This window comes from Pithys albifrons, chromosome 4 (genome assembly GCF_047495875.1).
Source record: "Pithys albifrons albifrons isolate INPA30051 chromosome 4, PitAlb_v1, whole genome shotgun sequence".
Classification (NCBI taxonomy): domain Eukaryota; kingdom Metazoa; phylum Chordata; class Aves; order Passeriformes; family Thamnophilidae; genus Pithys; species Pithys albifrons.
In genome coordinates this window covers 3,710,006-3,733,783 of record NC_092461.1, presented here as the reverse complement: position 1 = coordinate 3,733,783, position 23,778 = coordinate 3,710,006, and the positions used below count along the sequence as shown (strand labels likewise).

General features: G+C 42.1%; 2 protein-coding genes across 6 annotated transcripts; one reads left to right on the top strand and one right to left on the bottom strand.

Moving 5' to 3' along the window:
• Positions 1-592: 592 nt before the first annotated feature.
• Positions 593-9,622, bottom strand: PAK1IP1 (PAK1 interacting protein 1). The gene is made up of 10 exons (XM_071553236.1): positions 9,329-9,622; positions 7,179-7,341; positions 5,731-5,851; positions 5,565-5,639; positions 4,875-4,927; positions 4,267-4,412; positions 4,079-4,176; positions 3,277-3,376; positions 1,743-1,869; positions 593-1,131 (listed from the first exon to the last, which is right to left on the bottom strand). Exons 1-10 carry the CDS (start codon positions 9,389-9,391, stop codon positions 968-970), a joined length of 1,110 nt encoding a protein of 369 aa, XP_071409337.1. The 5' UTR covers positions 9,392-9,622; the 3' UTR covers positions 593-967.
• On the top strand, positions 8,588-22,212 carry LOC139671045 (tRNA selenocysteine 1-associated protein 1-like). 5 transcript variants are annotated; one of them, XM_071553238.1, is made up of 10 exons: positions 10,563-10,578; positions 11,978-12,053; positions 13,068-13,144; positions 13,241-13,374; positions 13,938-14,069; positions 14,915-15,034; positions 17,069-17,264; positions 17,841-17,886; positions 18,673-18,841; positions 22,005-22,212. In XM_071553238.1, the coding sequence occupies exons 3-9, from the start codon at positions 13,115-13,117 to the stop codon at positions 18,807-18,809; spliced, it is 795 nt and encodes a 264-aa protein (XP_071409339.1). In that variant the 5' UTR covers positions 10,563-10,578; positions 11,978-12,053; positions 13,068-13,114; the 3' UTR covers positions 18,810-18,841; positions 22,005-22,212. The 5 variants fall into 5 exon arrangements, with proteins under 5 accessions (XP_071409341.1, XP_071409340.1, XP_071409339.1 ...); XM_071553240.1 differs by lacking the exon at positions 13,068-13,144 and adding an exon at positions 8,588-8,732 and having other exon boundaries at positions 10,392-10,578; positions 18,673-22,212; XM_071553239.1 differs by lacking the exon at positions 13,068-13,144 and adding an exon at positions 9,492-9,563 and having other exon boundaries at positions 10,392-10,578; positions 18,673-22,212.
• Positions 22,213-23,778: the final 1,566 nt, after the last annotated feature.

Sequence of the window (23,778 nt, the reverse complement as noted above, 5' to 3'; positions counted from 1 at the left end):
ACATTAACATGCCCTACACTTTAAAATAATGGGAACATTTATTAGTTATTTGACCTTGTTTTCTCCAGCTCAACTTTGTTTTTCCCACTGTATATTTGTAATAAGGCTTAGGATAAAATTCTGTTTCCACTGATTGAGAAGGTCAAGAATTCACTTTTTGTTTAAGCAAACAGGTGACGTTTTATCAGCATGGCAAAATTTCAAATAATTATTTTTTAACAAAGCTCAGAACAAGGACTTGAAAAAATATTGGGAAGGGGTAAGAAAAGGTAAAACTGTGTTGATATAAAATCTTTCACCTCAAAATATCTATCATATTCTAAGCAAAACGTTTCAATCATGTGAATTGTGTGTGCAAAGACTTTAAAAAAACTTTAATACTTGAACTTTGGACTTGGTGAAAAAGCCAAACATTTTGCTGATAAACTCCATATATAAGTCCATGTCAAGAACTAGAAAATAATGTGTTCTGTGAATGTATGAATGGAATGTGATCATCATATTTTAAATCATGTCAACATGTTGCTTCTTACAGTAGGAAAAGTAATGCAGGAAAAAGGCAGATCATATTTTGAGTCAAATGAACAGTAACTTTTTCAACCCCAAAATGAACAAGTGTTTTTAATATGCATTTAAGTGAAGACAAAAATGTATCTGAGACAGATGCAGCTATTTTTATTATTTTAGCTGACTTTTTCAGAGCCAGTTAAAAACTGTATGCTATTGTTAATAGAAAAATACAAACATTACATATTATAAATATATTTTTGTCTCCCTCACTTAGGAAAAGTTGCCATTTCTTTTGTTCCTTCCCAGAATGATCAGTCAATTTATTAGGGTAAAAACATTAAGTACTTTAAAACAACTTAACAGTTCAGAGGTGTATTTCCTGTAGATGTTTACATTCTTATAAAAACCTAGAGCAACACCAGCATTTACTTTTACACAGGGGAGAAAGTAGCTGTCTTCATGCTGAGCTATTCTGTTTCTTCTTCTTCTTCTTTTGCAATGGAGCTTCCAATTTCTTTTTCTCTGGAATAATTTTTCTCTTTTTATTTGCTGTTTTGTCACTCATATCAGTCCAAGAAGTTTTGTTTTCCCTGACTGTTGATGATTTTTCATCTTCTTTCACTGAAAAAAGCAGGAAATTTATTTACACATATCATTATGTCCTGTGTTTGTAGTCTAAGTGGCACAGAGACTTATTTGTACCCCATTTAAAAAAATAGGGTTATCATAGTTTTTTATTTTACATTGGAAGGTGCTATTCATACTAGTTTTGCCTGTGAAATTAAAATATCTAAACATCAAGTATGTAAATAGATAACAACATAGGAAAACAACAGTAAAAAACCCAAACAAATCTGAGTCAGACTTTCTAAGTTTGCCAAACTTCAAATGGCCTTGGACCTAATTTTGCTTATAGGAAAACAAGACGTGCAGTTCTATGATACTGTTTATTTTCTTATCTGTCTCCAAAGCTTTACAGTGGCTTCCTCAGTATGTTAGTCCAGTAAAGAGAAAGAAAATTTTGATAGAAGTGAAAAGAGGCTTATGTCCTCCAACAAACACACAGGTCTGAGACACAGATTGTTAAGTGTATCTGTATCACTTGTCAGAGTCATCTACCCTGTTCTTCAAGGTACCAAAACGTTTTCCAATGCATGTGGTAGGAACCTCCTACTTAGTATATTCCATTTCACTGTGACATTAACAAGTGAAATTACACACAGTTCTGTTACCTTGAGATGATGTTGCAGCTTCATCAGAGTTTTCTTTCGTTTCTGAAGCTCGGTCGAGCCACACTGCAAGACACGTCAGCCTGGCTTTGGTATTGACTTCACACAGTAAAGATGGCACATCTGTAATCTGAACAAAACATTGCAAAAATTATTTAAACATTCGTAGAATCATAGAATCAGTTGGGTTGGAAGAAACCTCCGAGATCATCAAGTTCAACCCTTAATCCAACCCACTTTGATTACCAGATCATGGCACTCAGTGCCACGGCCAAGCTCAGTTAAAAACCTCCAGGGATGGGGAATCCACCCCCTCTCTGGGCAGCCCATTCCAATGCCTGAGCACTCTCTCTGCAAAGAAGTTTTTCCTGATCTCCAACTTCAATTTCCCCTGGCAGAGCTTGAGCCCATCGTGCCCCTTTGTCCTATTGCCGAGTGCCTGGGAGAAGAGACCAACCCCTACCTGGCCAGAACTTCCCTTCAGGCAGTTCCAGACAGTGCTGAGGTCACCTCTGAGCCTCCTCTTCTCCAGGCTAAACACCCCCAGCTCCCTCAGCCTCTCCCCACAGCACTTGTGCTCCAGTCCCTTCTCCAGCCTCGTTGCTCTTCTCTGGCCCTGCTCCAGCCCCTCAATCTCTTTCCTCAACTGAGGGGCCCAGAACTGAACACAACACTCAAGGTGTGGCCTCCCCAAGGCAGAGTCCAGGGGAAGGGTCACTGCCCTGGGCCTGCTGGCCACGCTAGTTTGGATCCAGGCCAGGATCCCATTGGCCTTCTTGGCCACCTGGGCACACTGTTGGCTCCTGTTGAGCTTCCTGTCCCTCAGTCCCCCCAGGTCCCTCTGCCTGGCTGCTCTCCAGCCACTCTGTGCCCAGCCTGGAGCGCTGCAGGGGGTTATTTTATTTCTGTTTAAATCTACTGAAGTATTTTACGTGAGAAGGTATCTCACTGCCTGCCTTCCACTTCATTGTTGGGCAATTGTATGACAGCTCTGGGAATGCCTGAGCAAATATCCCATTACAGATATCAGGGAATGAAGTGTCACAAACATGTGCAGTAACCCATCAGCAATTACTGTATTAGGGTGTTGTATCTCACAGAGCTGGACAGAGCAGCCCACACAGTTATATAAAACTCTGCCTGGACAGAAAGCAAATCACAGATTTGGTCAAAATAAATACAGCGTTAAAGGCAAAGAATTCCCTGATCACTATGTCAGTTATGGGGAACAGAAACAAGGGGAACAGAAATTTGAGGTGAAAGGAAAAGAGCAATTTTACTACTGCACTTGGAAGTATAAAAATAATCAGAGGGAATGAAATTAAAAATGGGCAAATTCAGATATGAAGTGTAAACATTGAGAAATAATTATTTGAACTATCCAAGATACTTAGAGTGAAATAAAGTAGATCCTTCACTACTAGGCATTAAAAGATCTATTTCTGATTTTAAGAGTAAACAATAAATATGGTAAACTTTAAAGATAAGACATGATTCCTTGTTTTCATAAAAGTAACAAGCAGTTTAATAGACTGACCTTATCAAGGTCCAGATTCCACATTTTAATGTAACCATCACTGGATGCAGTCACAATAACATGCTGTCCTTCTCTTTCAAAACTATAAATACCTTTTATTCTGTAAAAAGAAAAGTAATCTGTTTTTGTTTCATAGCATGGCAGTTCACACCAAGAATAAGCTGACAAAAATTAAAGACAAACAGGAAACAGTTTAAAAAATCAGTTTGAACAGAAAACCCACAAGTGACAGGCAGGAACTTGTAACAGTGATCTGGGTTGAGTGCTGACATTTATACCAGGAACATTTGCCTTTGCTGGGCTTGTCAGGATTCATTTCAGAATGCTTTAATACTTTAAAAAATACACTATTAGACACAGCAATGACATTACTTCTAATGCTTTTGTGTTTTGATTAAGTAAAATCAACAGTTGGGACAAATATTTTGTACTCAACAACAACAGAAAATACATGGTTACTCTCCCATTTGAACTGAATAAAACTTTTTTTTGAAGCATTCTCAAGAGTCAGAATCAGTAAAGACTAGTTAAATATATACAGAGGCACTCATACATAAACTTAGAACAGTAATATTTCTAATTGTATATGTTGTTTTTGTAACATGCATGGGCAGCACAGTAATGGTGCCCATACTAAAAGCAAACAAGTCTGTCCAATTTGAAATTTAGCACATAAATAAGTTCACTTTCTATACTAAAACAAAAACAGTAGCAAATATATGCTGAACATTCCAAGTCATTGAACTTTACTGAGGACTCAGAGTTGCCAAAACTATCAAAATGGTAAACAAATATAGAATACCTGTTTTCATGAGCCTTAAATTCACACAGGCATTTTTGAGAGTCACAGCTGTAGAGCCTTATAATTTCATCATCTCCAGCTATTGCAAAGACAGAATCCTTGGAATGGGAAATAAGAAATGCAGGTGTGATTAACTGAATGTGTCTCAAACCAGTTAATTCTCCACCACCTCTCTTTTTTGTACTTACTGTAATAAATCTCAGTGAAGAAATTCTCCTCTCTGTTGTAATGGTGCCAGTGATGGAAGCTGTGTCCAGTCTGTAGATATCCACTTTGTTTGCTATCACAGTCACATATCTTTCTCCATCAGGGGACCATTTAATGATGTGAGCATCTGCAAACATTCAGACATTTGTATAAACACTGACTTTTTGCTCTCTATATTGCATGAGAATCTAAAAGTGACAGTTTTGTACCTAGACTTGAGAAAATATTCAGTGAAAATTAAATTACTTAGAATAAACAAGTAAAACTATGCTCCTAAGTATTTCTGATTATCAGAATTGTGTAAAGAAAAACAAACCAAGACACATTTATTTAAATGTCCTGACCTCAAATTTCAAGGAAGCAAAAAAAAAAAAAGGATTTACTTTAGTGATATTATATTTTCCTTCTGTTAAATTATTATTACTAAGGACATGAACTCACATATGTTGCCCGCATGTGTTAAAAAAAGACACTGTGAAAGTTGTTTCCAATTAACTGACCTGTTGATGAATTCAGCCATCTCTTCTTTACACAAAAAATAAAACTATCTAATTCCACTTATTTAGTGGATTTAAAGTAATAAACTCACTTTGCTTCAGGTTTTTGATGAAGGCTGATCGTCCTTCGACAAGATTCCAAGTTCTGAAAGACAACAACAGACAATGTGCATTCTGTTAAAAACAGCACAGCAAAGCTCAGGTCTGATCTGCTGACATGAGGCACCCAAAGGAAGCTTTGAAGAATCTCTGTGCATTTTTCTGCCTTCTTAATGCAAAAGAAAATGATGAGTTCATATATTGCTTGCAGAGTATAAGGCTGAACTTGGGTTATTTACTTTCTAAGCCACAATTTGCAATAGGAGCCCAATAACAACTTGTGCTCTTAAAACAGAATTTTTTATCTTTAAATGAGATATCTACAGCAACATGGACATACTTTAAGTGAAAAATTACTTTTCTCACTCTAAACAAAACCTGACAGTTTTCAGGAAGTTAAGCAAATTTTGTTCCAAAATGCAAATATATTTATACATCTACAAGTGACTTGTAAAGAGCCAGAGTTCACAAGAAGGTATGAACAGCAGGAACTATTCTTTAAAGACTTTAAAATATTACCTAGAACTTCAAAAGACAAACCAATGGATCTTTGAAACGTTTTATGACAAGTATGTTGTATCAGTGTTTCAAAGTCTAGTCCCAACATGGAATTGTTGCTTAAATATCTTACTAAGAGTTACTGAATTGTGATTCTCCACATTCCTTCAACAGTTCTGACTCACCTTAATGTTTTATCTGTTCCAACTGACAAAGCTAATTTCCCAGAAGGATGAATAGAAAGAGATGTCACGTGCCCCCTGATAAAAAACAAAACATTTGCCACATGTATTATTTACAAGGAAAACAAACATGAAAACGTACGTGAATATGCAAATTTAAGAAACTCACTTATGTGCCTTAATGGATTTCAGACATTCCCATCTCTTTGTGTTCCAGATACAAATGAGTCCATCTTCAGCCCCACTCAATAGATGTGCTGTCCCATAGAACTCCAAACAAGTTATTGTGCCTAGAAATGCAAACCAGAGCTATTAACAGTGTTGTACACACCAAACAGTTATTGCACAGGGAACATACAAATTAACAGAAAAGCACCTTCCATCAAAACATGCCAGCTACTACTCCACCATTGGGAAAATCTAAATCATTTTCTAAGTATTTCTTCACAAAACCCTCAAACGTTCTTGTTATAGTCAGTCCCTGATGTGCTCTACCAGCCACCCTTTAGCCAGACATGTCTGAACTCCGGCTGGTCTTCTCTCTGACACAGCAACACTCAAACCCTGTGGCTTGGATGACACAGAGCTTCTATCAGTGATCAGGAATGCTCCCATGTCACAGCCCTGCTCCTGACACACAGCTGAATTTACTGCACATCCTGCATCCCATAAGCACCAGACTAATCACACAGGAGTTAAATCCAGGTAGTGTACTCAGTCTAGCTACAGGTGCTTCTTGGCTCATCAGGATTGAGCTACAAATGACCCAAACAGGCTTATTTGGACAGACACTGATGACTGCACCAGTGATACAGACAAAGGAGGAGAGCCATGAAGATGATTAAGGAGATGAAACACCTCTCCTGTGAGGAAAGGCTGAGAGAATTGAGATTGTTCAGCTGGCAGAAGAGAAGGCTGCAGGAAGACCTTCCAGTACTTGAAGGGGGCTTGGAAGAAAAATAGGGACAAACTTTTTAGCAGGGCCTGTTGTGACATGAGAAGGAGTTAACAGTTTAAAGAGGGTCAGTTTAGATTAAACACAAGGAAGAAGTACTTTTACAAGGAGGGCAGTGATACACTGAAACAGTTTGCCCAGACAGGTGGTCGATGCTCCATCCCTGGAAACATTCAAGGCCAAGCTGGATTGGCCTCTCAGTAACCAGATCTAGTTGAAGGTGTCCCTGCTCAATGTCCCTTTAAAAGGTCCCTTCCAACCCAAACTATTCCATGATTCTATGATGTACTTTTATGGTTGTAATTCAGCCAGCACATACAGTGGGAAATGTACCACGTTAACCAATCTGGCAGCAGCACCCTGTTCTCACACACATAACTCCTGACAGAATTAAAAAGGCACAGGAGCCATTTGTGGGTCATAATTTCTTCAAGATTTAAAACTAAAAATAGTTGGAAGAAGCAGCTGGTTTTGTGGGCTAATATCCAAAATATTTTTTTGACTTTTATGCCCAAAAGCTTACCTTGTTTGTATCATGGCTGCAACACCATCACTATTAAAGTCTTATTAAAAAACAGGTATCAGTTTTCTGCTGGCAAGTGCCAGTTTTTTGGCTACAACTTTATATCATCAATGCTTTTTACAAAGAAATGTTCTCTTACCATTGTGCTGCAGCAGTGCTCCATGTTCTATCTTCTTTTTCATGTCATAGATTTGGATTGTCTCATCTCTGCTCCCAGTGACCACATATCTGTTATTCACAGCTATTGCTGACAACGAGGCAGAGTGAGCATGGTGTGTAAAATCAGGCTCGATTGTCCACGACTGTAAATGAAATGCAAAACAAACAAGTATTGCTGAAGTTTACCATAGTAAGCTTCCACTTTATTGTCCTGTTATTTTTAAAAGAAAAACGAGAAAAATTTTATGTGTAAAAATCAGAATCAGAGATTGATTAGGTTGGAAAAAGAGCTCTGAGACTATCCAGTCCAACCTATGCAGACCATGGCACTAAAGTGCCATGTCCAGTCTTTCTTTAAACACCTCCAGGGACGGTGACTCCACCAGCCCTCTGGCAGACCATTCCACCACCCCTCTGGCAGTCCATTCCACGGTCTAATCACCCTTTCTGTGAAGAAATTCTTCCTAATATCCACCTTAAACCTCCCCTAGCACAGCTTACGTCCTCTTGTCCTGTTGCCTGGGAGTAAAGGCTGGATCCCCACCTGGCTACTCCTTTCAGGGAGTTGTAGAGTGATAAGGTCACCCCTGAGCTTCCTTCTCTCCAGGCTAAACATCCCCATCTCCCTCAGCTGCTCATGATCTGACTCACGCTCCAGACCCTTCCCCAGCATCATTCCCTACTCTGGACCCGCTCCAGCACCTCAATGTCCTTCCTGAACTGAGGGGCCCAGAGCAGGACACAGCACTCGAGGTGTGGCCCCACCAGTGCCAAGTCCAGAGGGAGGAATTATAAGTAGCTATAAGCATAATGAGATCTTACTGAGTTAATGTGCTGTTAGGAGATTAGTCCAAAGGATTTAAGGGCGCAAACTGCCCCTTATAACCCAGCGCTGGGCTTCAACAAAGCTGTCCGTGAAAAAGCATCTGCACAGAGACAAGGCACTCAGCAATAGGACAAGGGGGCACGGGCTCAAGCTCTGCCAGGGGAAATTGAAGTTGGAGATCAGGAAAAAATTCTTTGCAGAGAGAGTGCTCAGGCATTGGAATGGGCTGCCCAGAGAGGGGGTGGATTCCCCATCCCTGGAGGTTTTTCAACTGAGCTTGGCCGTGGCACTGAGTGCCATGATCTGGTAAAGGGACTGGAGTTGGACCAAGGGTTGGACTTGATCTGGGAGGTCTTTTCCAACCCAATCGATTCTCTGATTCTATGAAATCCCACGGGCGAGGGGAGGCGGATCCTCTCCTTTTCCAGCACGGCAGGCCGAAGACACGCCTTCCACCGGCCCCCGGCCCATCCCTCCCTCCCTCCCTCCCTCCCTCCCTCCCTCCCTCCCTCCCTCCCTCCCCTGCGCAGCTCTCCATCCTCACCCCCGCGCGGGGAGGAGCGACTCGCGGGCCCGGCAGCTGCGGGAGCCCTTCGGGTTGGCGAGAGGGCCGAGCCTGGCGGGGGAGGCGGCGGAGAGGCCGCTCCGCCCCCGGACAGCGCGTAAAGAGCCGCGGCAGAGCCCGGGCCCGCGGGCGGGCGAGAAACGGTGAGTGCCGGGAGCGCTCTCGGGTGGGCAGGCAGGCCGGCCATTCCCTTTCCGTGTTTCCCCATTCCCCCCCCGCCTCTCTTTTTCCCTCCATATATCCCCCTCTTTCCCCTCTGTGTTTCCCCCTCTCTTTTCCCCTCCGACTCCCCCTTCCATATTATTTCCCCCCCCTTTCCTTTCCATATCCCCCATCTAACCCCGTCTTCTTCACCACATTTCTTCTCTACTTCCCTGGAGGTGTCCCCCTTCCCTTTCCCCTTCCCGGGGCTCCTTTCGCCCCCTTCCCTTCCCTTTCCCCTTCCCGGGGCTCCTTTCGCCCCCTTCCCTTCCCTTTCCCCTTCCCGGGGCTCCTTTCGCCCCCTTCCCTTCCCTTTCCCCTTCCCGGGGCTCCTTTCGCCCCCTTCCCTTCCCTTTCCCCTTCCCGGGGCTCCTTTCGCCCCCTTCCCTTCCCTTTCCCCTTCCCGGGGCTCCTTTCGCCCCCTTCCCTTCCCTTTCCCCTTCCCGGGGCTCCTTTCGCCCCCTTCCCTTCCCTTTCCCCTTCCCGGGGCTCCTTTCGCCCCCTTCCCTTCCCTTTCCCCTTCCCGGGGCTCCTTTACCTTCCCGGGCCGCGTGGCGAACCCCAGCAGCACCTGCTCGTAGCACCCCGCCACCAGCTCCATCAGTCGCCGCCCCGGCCTTGCTGCCGCTCCCTCCCTCGGTCCGGCCCGTTCCCGTTTCCCGGCTCGCGGTGCGAGGGGACATTCCCGCGGGAGCGGCGCCGGGAAGGGGCGGGCGCTGGGGCCGCGCGGGGCGGAAGCGGCGGCGGCGATGGCGGCGGGCGGGACGAGCCGCGTTAGTGCCGGGCCCGGGCTGGGGGGAGCGGGGCCGCCACCGGGGCTGCTGGCGAGGGGAGGCGGCGCGAACCGATGGCTGCGAGCGGAGGGGCTGCCGGCCCGTTCGCTTTCCGTCCCCGCAGGGCCGCCGCCTCCTCCCTCGGGGCGTGCGGGGCGGGGAGGCCCCGGCGGCGCTTGGGCCGAGGCGCCGGAGAAGCGGCGCTGCCCACTTCCATCTCCCCAGCGCCGGGCCCGGCGGCTCTTATTTTTATTTCCTCCGGGTGGCTTAATATATATTTTTAATTTATTATTTAATTTCTTATTCGCGAAGGGCCGCGGCCGGGCGGGGCGCACTTGTGGCCGGTCCTTTCCCGGCGTGCCGAGTGGCTCAGTTAGAGAAATGCGTCACGGCTCGGCCTGGGCCTGGGCCTGGGCCTGGCCCGGGTCAGCGCGGGGGCTCCTGCAGCTCCTTGTGCCTCGAACTAGCGCCCTTTGTGAGCGAAACCAGCGCAGGGGCTCCTGCAGCTCCCTCTGCCCGATCCAGCGTCGGGGATCGGGGCGGCCGTGCCGGTACCCGGGGGGTGAGCGGTGTCCGCAGCGACCCGGCCCGCCGATTGCTTCGCCCACCTTTTTTCTTTCTGCGTGTGCGAACGCAATACCGGCAAAAAAAAAAGGTGGAATAAAATAAAAAGCTGCGTGTGTAATCCAGTTGAGGATGGGTTTGAATTCTGCGGGTTGAGGCTGCCCTGGTGCCTAAATGAAAGCTAGCTACAGTTAAAGCGATTTTTTTTTAAAAAATGTTTATACATGCTGTTTTAACTGCTTTTAAATTGCTTTTGTTTCCTAGTGAAGAGATCAAGAGGCGACAGTCAAGATCGGACGGCGAAAAGTAGCAAACCAGTTTTGCAGAGACGTTGGTGGTGGTTGATCGAGGAGCAGTTGAATCGGTTGCCTCCTGATCGTCTCCTGCTGTTAACAAGGTTGCTTTTATCCTTAGTTTCTGTCTCCTGTTACAGCCACACGAGGGAAAAGCGGTAAGTTTAAAAAAGCTGGGAGTTTGAAAGTTACTAATTCAGTGATAGAGCGTGGGGAAGTTCATAGTTCCTCTTATTAATAAGAAACGTTTGAGTTAGAGGAACTCTGTGATGTGCACATTTGTAGTAATAATGACCACCTTTAACAGAAAAATGTTGGTGCTGATAATTCTTTATAATGAACACTGTTATTTTTAGTAAGCATATGCTCAGTTTACCATATGCTAACCTAGCCTGTGCTTTAAGGGCATGTTTGCACTTAATGTTTTGTTGCCTCTAGAATGGCTGTGGGGATAAAGTCCATAGTTATTCTGAATAGCACCATGCATGGATGATCTAATTAGAGTTTATGGCTATCCTCTGTCAAGTTAACCTAATCAATTTTCAGAACCAGTGCTCTGAACTGCACCCCTCTGTGGTCCAGCCTTTAAGGCATTATGGACTCTCTGTTTATTGCATTATGTGAATGTGGATTTGGTCAGCCAGGATGTAGAACATCGCCTAAATTCTTGCATGGAAATGGAAATCAGGACTTCAATCGAGTATCTGCATAGAAGGAGCAACACCAGATACTAAAAATGAGCAGTGGTGAATGAACAGCTGTGTGTGGAAATAAATCCAGAATATTTTGCCAATGAAACTGGCTTTTGCACTGACTTATATTTATTGGATGGCTAGGGGAAAAAGCTTAAAGAAAGGATATTGGAATGAACAAAGATACATACCTCTTCAGGAAAGTGTGTCCACTGGTTTAGTGATAGCAATAAAAGATCATTTGTTGGCTAACTTGCTGGTAGTGAGTAAAATGTGTATATGAAAAAGGCAAAAGAGATAAGATAGTGCTAAGAAAAGGTGCAGAGAGAGATCACAATTGCCTGTACTGTGCCCTCATCCTGCTTTTACTGCTCCCATTCTTTAGCACATAGGAAGTACCACTGCTTGTTTTCAGCTGTATGGTCTGTGGTACAAGTAAATCAACTCTTAATTTGGCTAAAAGGGGAAGAAACCTGGGGGCTTGTATGAAACATGCTGAAGCCTTTATCTTGTTGCCTTGTTTTTAACTATTTTAGAATAGTCTGAATTGCTGGGTGGTTATGTGTAGGTATTTCAGAATTAAGGGTAAGGTATAGGTGACTGGAAAGTTCTCTGTAATTTTCTAGTGCTTGGCACAGTGGGAAGACTTTGTGGTCTATTACAATTTATGATGAAGATGATTTCTAATCATAATCCCACTGGCCGAATATCCTTTTTACTTGTATTACTTTAGCAGTGACAAGTCAGAGCTTAGTAAGTTCTGAATTTATGACATTAAAAGCATGTGGTGGGGTGAAGATAGTGGGCTGTAGTCAGTCTCAGGGATAAAATTCTTCACCTTTTTCCTCCTCCACACTTTTTTCAGCTGAAGAAGTGAACTGAACCTGTGCAGCCATACTGTTTGAGAAAGGCAGAAGACAGTTCGAACCATGGCAAGCCAGGTAAGATCACGTGGTCAGAAACACAGGCTTGAAGTGCCTAAATGGATTCCAGAACCATACTCAGAATTCCTAGTAAATGTAAAGCTGAAATAGCTAGCCTGCTCTGAGTTGGGTGTTCTTTTAGTCCTGTGATTCCCTCCAGCAATGTGGTAATTGGTGGCTGTCCTCTGGACACTTAACTGTGTCAGCTGAAGCAGACTGGGGGCATAACATTAAGTTTTGCAGTTTGGAGTATTTGAGTGTGGGTTCTTCTGAAGGACCTTGTGCAAAGCACTCTCTGTGTAAGGCACATGTGGAGGTGTTATAGAGGAAGAACCTTAAAGCCTGCGTAAGTAAAAGCTGTGGAACGTCGTCTGCATTTTTGGAAGTCCTTGTTCTTCAGAAATCTTAAGCGAGGGAGGCAACCTGTCTCAATACAGCTGTTGCTTCCTCTCCTTTTTTGTGCAGTTGCCCCACTCACTTCCTTTTTGAACTGTGGTTCTTGGGGGTTTTAGTTTTTCTTTTTTTTCTTTCCTTTTTTTCTTGTTTTTTTGTGTTCCCAAGAGGCACTTTTTATGCCTCTTCCTGGCATTGCGTCTGGGTTCGAGTTTTCCCTCAGCCAAGGTACTGCCTGTTCCTGGTCTGCTTTCTCTTTACATCCCATTAATCGGCCTCTTGTTGTTCCTGGCCTGGGAGAGTGACTCACTGCTGGGTAGTGAGGAGAGGCATCTCACAGAAGAAGAATTCCTAGGTGAGGGGACGATAGGGACAGCGGAGATCCCTGCTGGGGCAGCGTGCCGATTTCCCTGCCTCCTCCTCACTCAGATGTGCTGCAGCAGAGTTTTTTTGCATCCTGGAGCTCAAGAGGAACACAGTCCAGTCCTGAAGCTAATTAACATTTAGGATTGGCCAGCACCGAAGGGCTATCTGCTTTTTCCCTAATTCCCAGAGGAAGCTGTCAATCCTTTAGCCAGCTTGACAAGTCAGGGGAATATGGCTGTTCATACAATCCTTTGGCTCTGTTATTTTTGCCAGGCGTTTTCCCCAGAGGCTGCTTTCCCTCATGGGAGGCGGAGGGAGAAATGGGACCCCAGGCTTCTTTCAAGGGCAAGGTGAATATGGGGAAATCACCTGTGGTGATGGGGAGTGGGAGGGAGGAATGTAAATGAGGCTAAAAACTATAAAGGTGATTTTTTTTCTCCCTACAGGACTTGATGGCGAAAAAAAGAGAATGTCTCCAGGCATACAGCTGGTGGAGAACACCCCAGAAGAAACGGAAGAAAAAGAACAAAATAAAACCAGGAAGAATAGAGTTTGTCCCTAGTAGTACTAACACAACCAGGTAAAGACCTTTAGAAAGGAAAAGCTCTGACTCCTTATCTGTTTAAGTTGATAATGACTAGCGAATGTCATCACTTATTTTTAGAATCCTGAAATGGCACACATAGTGCCTATAAAATTGTATTGCCAGTGGAATAGTCAAGATTTTTTTCTAGTTTCTCACCCATAATCACTTAAACACTGGGGGCAAAATAGTCATAGCTCTTTTGAATCACTGCTGTAACTCAGTAGTTTTTCTTAGTGTTGTTGGGTACCCTGCCCTTCAAACAGCAAATACTGCTTTTCAAAACAAACTTCTAGAGTTTTTTTTTAAATGTGGATATTTGTTAAAGTGTTTCTTTTGCAAAAGTGGTAGAATGGACCCAAAGAAATAAAGAATTTCTTGCTGGAGTGATGGCATTGCATTTCTGTACATTGCTCAGCAGTTTTGGAGTTAATTCTCTTCATATTTTGTCTCAGTATTTGTCCAGTGATAATTACCTGCTTGAATGTTGGGTGCTTGAATAGTGCAATGAGCTGCATTAGTCTGAAACTTGACCATGGTTCTTTTTTACCTTTTTAAAGACCAGACTATTCAATATTTGTTGGGGAGCTTACTCCTGAAGTGGATGATTTCCAGCTTTATGACTATTTCCTAAAGAGGTATCCCTCATGTATTGACTGCAAAATAGCAACAGACCTGCTGGGATATTCCAGGTAATGTCTGTGAAAGTGTGTGAATGCTGTCACTATCTTTGCTTCTATAAGAACTTGCATCCAGATTGTTACTGCATTTCCTTCAGAGGCAGGAAGAGAGAGAGATTAGTCTCTGGCATTTTTTTTAACAGCATAAATTCTTGTATTTCTAAAACTAGTCAATTTAGGTTTAAGCAGTTGATGGGATAAGCTTCAGTTTGTATATGAATATCTACATGAAGTTAGAGGGTGGGAGAAGGGAGAGCTGTGCATGGACAAGTGTGCTGCTCTACTTACCTACAGTCATCTGCAGTACTGAAGACAAACTTAATTCCCTTTTTACACGTGGAAGAAAAGTGTAAGGCCTGGCAGGTCTTAGTGGGTTGGGAGACTAAACTTCTAATATTAGTTTATAAAGTTGAGCAGAATTTATACTGGTCAGGCAGGGATGAGCAAGTTTCCTGTTCAGTTAGCACTAATTTTAGAAACTTGAGAAAAATAAAAAGGAAATCTGAGAAAGCAAATTTAAAAGAATGTTAGAACTGCACGAGTGGTTTAATCCTAACTGATAACTGCTCTAAGTGAAGAAATATCAAATCTGCTTACTTACATAGTGAAAATTTAATGTGTAGCTGGCTTTCAGCAAGTTGCATCTTAATGCTATCAACAAGCTTGTTGCTTCTGGCCCAAGATTTTAGTTCTGTAAAAGCATCTTCTGTGCATGTGCACCTTCCAGAGAGGTTGCTTAGGTAACAGAAGCTGTAGTAGCAACTATTTTCTGTTTTCATGAAGACAGAAATTGAATTCATTAGCTCTGTAACTGTTATGAATACTAGAATTTGTTTTCTCCCTTTTGAAAATTGTAGAGGGTATGCCTTTGTCAGATTTGGTGAGCAAGGTGATCAGATGAGGGCACTGCAAGACTGCCAGAATGCACCAGGTCTGGGGGGAAAACGAATCCGCCTGAGCATAGGAATTTCTAAAAGGTAACAAATAAGTTGTGCATTGCTACAGTAATTCTGAATAATCGGATTCTTTTAGCTCTGCCTTTGTAAAGACTGTGGCCCTTGCTGTCATGGCTGTACACACAATGCAGTCTACAAAAAAATCCAAAATCACAGAAATGGTGTTTGGACTACATGGATTCATCAACCTCTTGCAGGATTTCAGGGGGAGTCCAACAAGTCTGGCCAGATTGTATAACTTGGGCTGAGCTCTTCTTGTAACCAGCCTTAATTCTTACACTAATAAAGCTGAATGCATTAGTAAATATTCTTCAGGTTTGGGCCTGAAGAAGATAGAAGAGATGACAAGGGTTTGGCTTTTATGCTGGGAAGCTTTTCTTGTAGACCTTTCTTTTTAGTTTAGGCAAGGTAGCACGTTGCAAGTTTGAGTAGGCTGGCAGAGGAAGGAAAATACAGAATATAGAGGGGAAGAAGTCAAAGGAGATGTTGCTCAAACAGTTTGTTTAGAATACTGTTCTTTGCTTTTCAAGTGATGTGAGCAGTAGGTAATTTGAAGGTGATTGTTTTGGAGAGGGTTTTTTACTCTGCCAGCTCAGTTCTCTGTTATTTAAGACAATTCAGTTAAGAGTCTCCATAGAAAATTTGATAAACTTTGATCCAGAGTACAGGCAAATACAGAATTTAATTGAAAAATTTTCACTATATATTTCTTAAGTTAGTTTGGATGTTCTGTTGGAAGACTAAAAGTAAGAGCTTCTGTTTCTTTTTACCCTGGATGGTTCTGCAAGTGTTACCTTGTTGGTTTGGAACAACAATGCTCTTATCTAAGAGAGCACTGTCCAGAATTGTTTGACTAAATTGCTTTAAAAAAAAACTCCAAGAAAAGGTCCCAAAGAAACAGCTTTCCTCACATAGGCCATCCAGAAAAGTGTCAATATTTTCAGGCTTTTCTTTCCTACAGAGATGGATGTAGGAGAGAAGTTTGAAGCAGAAGACTGAGACATTATGCAGTCATTTGTTCACTACAGTAGTAACACAGTGGAATACCTTTTTATTAGAATGTATGTGTAGCTTCACAGTAATGACAAAATATGGCTAATTACATACTAATCTATACATATTTCTGAATGGCTGAGGACTGTGCTCTCCTAACATCAAAATATCCAGCCATCAGAGCAGTTTGTCACTGAGTCACTTACATTGGAAATTCTATTTCTGAGCTCCTTCAGTTTGTGTTTGTGGCACAAAGCCTTGATCTGAACTTTCTGTAGCAAAGTGGAGATACAGAGAAATGGGCTTGCATCAATCAGTGAAGAAATGCCTGAGCATAGGGGGTTTCTTGGAATATGTAGCTGGTCTACCTGAGTGTTTTTCATGTAGCTTGTCTGTGTGTTAGTACAGACAATACTTGTGCAGTGATACTTGTCATTGGTGTGTGAAGTTGTCTCTGAGAAAAATCTGCTTAGGAAAGGGAAAGCCATGAAAACTGAGTAACTGGGTTTGGTCATTTTCCTGCTGCTTTGGCTTCATTCTTTGCCTTCACCTGACAGGTATGCTCTGTCAGCTGCCCATGGACTGAAAACTGAGCAGGTGGAGGGTACATGTGGACTGTCAGGCAGTGTCAGATGTTGCTCTGAATCAGATAATCCGACTTCACCCCTTGTTTCTGGAAATAACAAGATTTGGCATTAACCTAACAAAAGAAGGGCCAATTAAGACTTTAAATCTTTAAAGCAGTGGTGCTTGATAAAAGTCTGGTCTTAATAAATAACTTTTTGTTAGCAGCTTGCTTAAATGGATACTGAAAGTACTCAAACTGATTACAGATAAATGAGTTAATCCATGGAAATAATTACTTTTGGCATTGGTGAAGGTGAGAGTAATTGTTTCTGTATAAACATGAAATGCTGTGCTGTGACTTCAAACTGTTGTTTAGGCAGCTGTTAGAGAAGCTTCCTTTTAAACTTGGAAGTTTGTAAATTATGTCATTGTTTAAATTCAGCAGTGGGTTTGCAGTTCTTGTTCTCTGACTGTGTCTGACCCCTCCTGTTTCAGACTGAAGGCAGAATTCCAGCGGTACCAGTCATACAACTACAACGATTATTACCAAGACTATCAGAACTACTACTCCCAGTGGAACTATGATCCTTACACTGACTACAACTACAGCTCCTATACTCCCTATGATAACATGCAGGCTGTTGGAGAATGCTCTTTAGGAGATGCTGTTATGGCTCCAGCTGTTTTTGAGGTAAAGATTCCACACCCTTGATTTGAAGAAAATTCACAAATAACAAGTTGAATAAATTTTATAAGAGCTACAAAGTGCTAAAACTGAAATGTGTTCAGCTGAGTGTGGAGGTTGAATTAGCAGGCAGCATTAAGTGCTTAATTAGTGCATCTATAGAATTAGATATTTATACACCATTATTTGTTCCTGTATGCCAAATAACAGTTCTGACAGCATAATTGTGTAGGTTTTCCCTCTTTCTGTTTCTTGATGTATTTTTCTTGAAGCAAATTAAAGAATTACTGTAAGATCTTATCTGAATTAGCTGGTTTATCAGTTACAACTTCCAGAAGTCCTTTCCAAGCTGAACTCTATTACAGTTTTCCAACCAACCAACCCTCAAACATAAACAAATAAACAAAACCTCCAAACCACTAAAAACCAACAACGTGACATAAAAACCTCTCTCCAGCAAACACCACCTCCCCCTGCCTGTTTTGTAGCTGTGGGAGAAGGAAATGATTAGGGAGTACAAAATTATTTTGGATTTGATGCTTTCTGAAATGAATTGATCAAGTTTTTGTTTCATTTTTTTAGGAAGCTTCAGCTATGACTGAAATCAATGATGACCTGCTGACTGAAGGTAATGATGAGTCTATCACTGCAAATTGAATTTAGCCAAATTTCTGCCCTTTACCTGATATAAGCCCATGACTATTGGATGAAGAAAGTTCTTGAAATTCAGCTAATGTAGAGGATCCTCTGGGTTATAGCTAAGATAAGGTAGGATTTTAAAGCTAACAGTGTACACCATGTCAAGTAGAATGGGCCACTGTCAACAACACTTCACAGTAGGTTTCTTTAACTTTGCCTTCTTTCTCCTTCCAAAATGGCCTATTAGGGAATTTACAATATCTTTGTATTGATTCTGCTAAAATTATTGTATGTTAAACCCATTATTAAGCAAAAGGTTTGTTTTCTAAAACCTGAGATAAAAGCTTATGTTGCAGATCTTAAATGGAACATTCAACTTGCACTTAAAGATGTGATACAAAACTTAATTGCTTGGCCTGGAAGGTTTGTAGACAGTTCCTTGCAGAGACATCTTGTGTTGGTGTTCAGAAACTTTATGCTGCTCAACACATACTGTGGTAGAAATTATTTAAATGGATTTTGGTAGGTTTTTGTGCTTAATTATCCTTAAATCTGTATTTTGAAGTAGCAGTATAGTCCTGGCATTCTAATTCCAAAGGAAGCTGGACTTGTTTATTCACCTAGAATTTCCACAGACCTTGACATAATATTTACTATTAAATCTACTGAATTAATAAATTTGGCTAAAATACATTTTATTAGGGATTTATTTCAGGTTTTTGTGTGCAAGCCTCCCAAGATCTGACACTTGTACTGACCAGGCTTTTATTTTCAGATCCACAGCTGTACTTGGATGTTGATGAAATGAACAGACAATTCATGGAGACAAGTGAAGAACTCTATGATGCCCTCATGAATTGTCACTGGCAACCTCTGGACACGGTCACTTCTGACATCCCCTCTGCTATTTAAGTGTCTTATATAGCATGACCGTTATGACCAAGGTGCTAAAACTACATTTCTTCTACATTAGATCATAAGTTTTAAAGCACAATGATAGGTTGGGTTTTTTTGCTATGCTTTTGACAGTTTCTGTAATCTTTTTTTTTTTGTTCATCACTTGGAGCATCTTGAAATTATGTAAATATTCTAGAAATGTAAAGAGTTCAATGGGGTCTAAAGATAGACTTGCCTGTGTAAATAAAATTTTGTTTCTGCAAACCTGCCAGCAAGGGATTTTACTTATATATGTGAAACATTCTCTTCTGGCTTGTTGAATTTAGCTGGAGGCAGTAGGGCTGTTTCACTTGTCTGTGGTGTGGGCAGCAGGACTAGCAAGAAGTAGCTCTGACATATTTCCAAGTTCCCTAAGCAATCCTTTACCAGCTCTTAACACACTTTATCCATACAGTTTTAACATACAGAAGGGCAGACTTTCAGCTGCCATAGCTGAAACAAAGCTATTCCAGAAGTCCTTTCCAAGCTGAATTATAGAAACATTCCAAAGACTAAGGAGGATCCCTACTGATAATTTTATTTCTGCCTTTCTTGCTGTCAGTCTTCTCAACTGACACTTCACAGCAAAGCAACTGGTGTAACATAATACATCTCCTTAAATCTGAGAATCCTTGGAGAAGACTTTGGTTTAAAGAAGGAAGAATAACCCATCAGGAATTAAAGTATCCTAGCAACAACTTTTGAGCTAAGTTGCACCCTGTCCTAAACATCTGGTACTTGTTCAGTTTTCATGCTCAGAGGCTTCATAGTGGAAAGGTTTTAAGTCTTAGTAGGGTGACAGTTCAGTATTCAAGTCAAAGGAGATCAGGGGAGATGGCAATGAGGAAAGTTCTGTTTTCATCTGAGTGGCTTCCTCTAAACTTACTATCTGAAAAGGTATAAAGTGTTTTCCAGTCACAGACAACTTAAATTCCTGTGTATGCAAAATTATTTACTATTTAATGTACACAAAATTCAGGCTGGAAACAGAAGAATACTCTTTGAAGAGAAAAAGGTAGAAATTCTCAGATAACAGCCATGGAGCTACTAAAGCTGGTCAAGACCCTTTGGTGCTGCTGTGTGTGTTTTGGGGGCAATCCAAATCCTAAGTGCTAGAATGGCAGAGAGGAGTGAAGTCATCTGGCTTTTTTTTAATGGCCTAATTACATTAAAGTGGTGGTCATAACCTATATACTGTTCTTAAATGTGAAACTAATACTGCATTGCAGAGTGATGACTTGGCACAGCAGGTTATTTCTAGCAGCTTACCAGAGTCCCCTTCTTTTTCTCTTCAAAGTTTAATTTCAGCTAAATGTCTCTTTTAAAAAGTTCCACCTCTGATATGCAGATGCTCTAAACTAAAAAGGGTTCTGGAGTGCTTCAGGAAGTTCATTCTTCCTGGATTTTGTGCAGATGTGTATGTAAAAAGAGACAACAAAAATCTCATTTAGGAAGGGAGAGTCTTAACACAGTTTTTGCAACTGTTTCCCTGCTTTGGCAAGAACTAGTTGTGAGGTGGCAGGAAAATGGGATTTCTTAGGTGAAGGTTTCCCCCTGTGTGGACTGGTCAGTCTTTGGAGGGTTATAGTAGGGAGGTTATTAAGGGTTTTGTGACAGAAAGTGGAATAAATGAAGCAAAGAGAACCTGTATGGGAAGGGGAATACTTGTGTGCATATATAGAATTGTTTCAGGGGACTGCAGAAGGGAGAAAACTGCAGATAGTAGATGCAGGCCCCTTGAATTTGGATGGGAATGTTAAAGCTTCACAACCACACTGGATTTGATGCCACTTCAATTGTAATGGATATCTGGTGCTTGAGTTTGGTAGCATAAACTAGTTGCTAAGCAAAGGATTTTGTATTGTAGCAAGCACCATCATCACCAGCAGCCAGAGCTTCCAGGTCTGTGCCTGGGTTATATCCTGCTTTGAAGTGCATATCCTGCTTTGCACAGTATTACAAAAGACCATACTAAGTTGCAGCAAGTAATTTGTGGAAATCTTTAATTGTGTTTCCAGTTAAAAATGTGATGCCAAGGATGTGTTGTTGGCCTGACTGAAATACTCTGGAGTGCCTGCTGATTTCTGGCATTTGGGAGGCTGATCCCTGTGTAAACTCTGTAATGAGGGGCCCAAGTAGCTGAGTGATTTCACTTAATTCAATACTTGCCCCAGCACATAAACCTCAAAGTCAAGTCTGTAGCCACCACATCTATGCAGGTTTTACATGTTAACAAGGTCTTTATGCTCTGCATTAGAGACTGTTTTCAGACCAGCATGCACCTTCTGTTCTGGCCTGTAAAGTACCCATGTAGTGAAAATACCGTTTATGAAATGCATTGAAAGGTGGTTTGGGCCATTAGTTCTTCACACCAGAGAAATGCTGAGGACTGTATTTTCTGCTAGTCAACATACAAGAAAAATGAGGTGAGGGAGTCTGCTGGTTGCAGCCCCAGCCTGTGTGATACTGTTTTAAAGTTGCTCTCTGACTTCATTTTCTGTCTCTTGAGCCTTATTAGCCCATCCTGATTTCCTGTTAGGATTTCATATATGGGATCAAGGTGTTGTGTGCAGTACATGTTCTTTACTGTTAAGGCATACTGAAAAAACTATTGGTGTAAGCCTGAATTCAGGAAAAAGTTAGCAAATAGAAACTTAGAATTGCTGGGATTTTAACTGAGGAAATACCCAGCTCTGGTACAGTCTGCATCAGCTGTGAGGTGAACACGTACATCAGACAGATGTTTCTACTGATTGCAGTAGAAACATTAGGGGAAAAAGAGTATTGGAAACAATGTTTTCAACACCACACTATTTCACTTTGTCCAGTTGTGTGTTGTCTGTGTTCTACCCAGCTGAAATGTTCTGTTTTTAACTTTGATGAAGGGGTTTTTTTGAAGGTTATCTAGTGTTGGTTTTCTAACCTTTTATTGTACCTAGCTGTGATAGATAGTGCCTTTACCTAAAACCTGCTAATTCCTTGAAGAAGAGTAATGTTTGTGTTTTCCATCACTTCTCTGAACAGAAAAGCTTTAGTACCATGGTTTGAGGGGCTATTGATCCTGCAGTCGGTGAACAGAGAGAAAGAAACAGGCTAAAAAAGGGCGAAAAGTACTTAAAAGGGCACAAAAAGGTTAAATGGTACTTAAGCCTTGAATGTTTCTTTTTGCAGGGATGCTCTTGGACCAACAGCTTCTTTCTAGCGCTACCTCAAAGTAACTTGCAGATATAACTCACAGGGAAGATTGATCAAATGGTGTGATGATCACTATCATTCTGCTGGAGATATATATATATATATTTGCCTTTTGTTTTGTCTCATTTTTAATGCCACTTATTTAATTTCAGTGACTCATGTCAATAGACTTTGTTTGACTACATCGACAAGTATTTCTGAGTCATGAGTTTCATTAAAGGCATCTCACCATATGGAAATTGTTCTAAATAAGTAAAATGGAAGTAAAGCAAGTAAATAAAGCAGCACTTGGATTTACAGAGCAAACGTAGTGTAGCTGCCTTTGACACATACTTGGAAGAGACAATCGTGATGACAGCTTAAACCTTAATGTACTTAGCATGCCTCAGGAGGGCAGCTTGGTTCAAATGTGCCCAGCTCCTTCCTTCCTCTCCCCTAAGTTGAGAGCTAGTGCACTACTTGGTTCCTGGAGAAAGAGAGTTACCAATCCAGGCTAAAATACTGTTTTTCTGTATTTTGATTATTGATGTAGATCCTGGCATGTGTATTGTAGAAACAGTGTCATCCTAAAGTTAGTCATCAGATGTAGAGATGGTTCTTGCAGGTGACTTTTGAACCCACATGTTCCACCTCCTGGAAGGGATCCTCTCAAAACTGCAAGTCATCCCACTCACTGCACATAAAATTGTATTTACAGGGGTGGGGCAGGAGGGGAGGAGACTGGAGTTCCAAAGGTGTAGTTCATGAGAAGAAATCTCTGGAAAGTCGTTCCACCCTGCTGAGATTTTGGAATGGCTATCTCCTTTAGATAACAGTGAAAATGGACTAAGAAATTGAGGAGTTAAGTCGTGTAGTAGAGCTAGGAAGATACTGATGAGGTTAAAACAATGCCAGTATGAAACAGGAGCTTGGGAAACACAAAATTCCCCAGGAACATTTCCAAAAGCTGTTCCTCTGCTGTTGCTGCTGGTTTACATTTCTGCAGGCTTTCAGAATCACCCTTTAATTCCTGCCACCCCTCCAAGTTCCACATTGTCAGGGGTGTGCTGGGACAAATGCTTTTATTTTTGGTGGCAGGAGCGTGTGGTACATCACAGCTCTTCCACAGTTAAATTCCTGGGTCTTATTCCATGTCAGTAAATTTTTAGTACATTCTGAGGGGTTTGTTTTGGTTAAGGGTGAACATTTTTATTGACTTGTATGTAGGGAAGGTGCTTGTGTTTATCTGCTCTGCTCCATGATTCCCAAGGCAGGTGATGCTATAAATAAGATGCAGAGCCACAGATTTTCCTCAACCATAGTTCAGTAGAATAAAAACCCCCCAAACTACATTTTTACATATTTTAACTTTGTAATAAGAACGCAATCCCCATGTTTTGAGGAAGAAAAAGCGGCGCTGAAGTTTTTCCACCCCACCCACTTCCAATCTGCCAAAAATGAGCAAGGGCGATCCTACACCAACTTCGTTCTTGTTGCGCTTACACAAACCCAGTGGATGGGGGGGGGGGAGCACCGGTACCTCCTGGTGCTGCTTTTCTTGCCGTGTTCCCCACACTGCCCTTCGCCGACTCCTCGGCAGGAAGAGGGGAACATCTGCCCCATCCTGCTGCCGTCCCTCGGGGGAGCACAGGGCGGGCAAGCTGAGTCCCCCGGGCGGGAACAGTCTGGGCCGGCGGAGCACGCAAATATCCGGAGGGAGGGCGCGACGAGGATGGAGCCAGGCTCGGTTGTGGTGCCAGGCAACAGGACA

Bases quoted from the DNA above. Each gene is read 5' to 3' on its own strand.
- PAK1IP1 (XM_071553236.1), bottom strand. From the start codon at position 9,391: ATGGAGCTGGTGGCGGGGTGCTACGAGCAGGTGCTGCTGGGGTTCGCC. The intron at 5,640-5,730 runs GTGAGTTTCTTA...GTTTTTTATCAG, and splicing joins AAATCCATTAAGGCACATAA to GGGGCACGTGACATCTCTTT. The intron at 1,132-1,742 runs GTAACAGAACTG...TGCTTTTTTCAG, and splicing joins AGCTGCAACATCATCTCAAG to TGAAAGAAGATGAAAAATCA.
- LOC139671045 (XM_071553238.1), top strand. From the start codon at position 13,115: ATGGGACCCCAGGCTTCTTTCAAGGGCAAG. The intron at 13,145-13,240 runs GTGAATATGGGG...TTCTCCCTACAG, and splicing joins AGGCTTCTTTCAAGGGCAAG to GACTTGATGGCGAAAAAAAG. The intron at 14,070-14,914 runs GTAATGTCTGTG...TGAAAATTGTAG, and splicing joins GACCTGCTGGGATATTCCAG to AGGGTATGCCTTTGTCAGAT.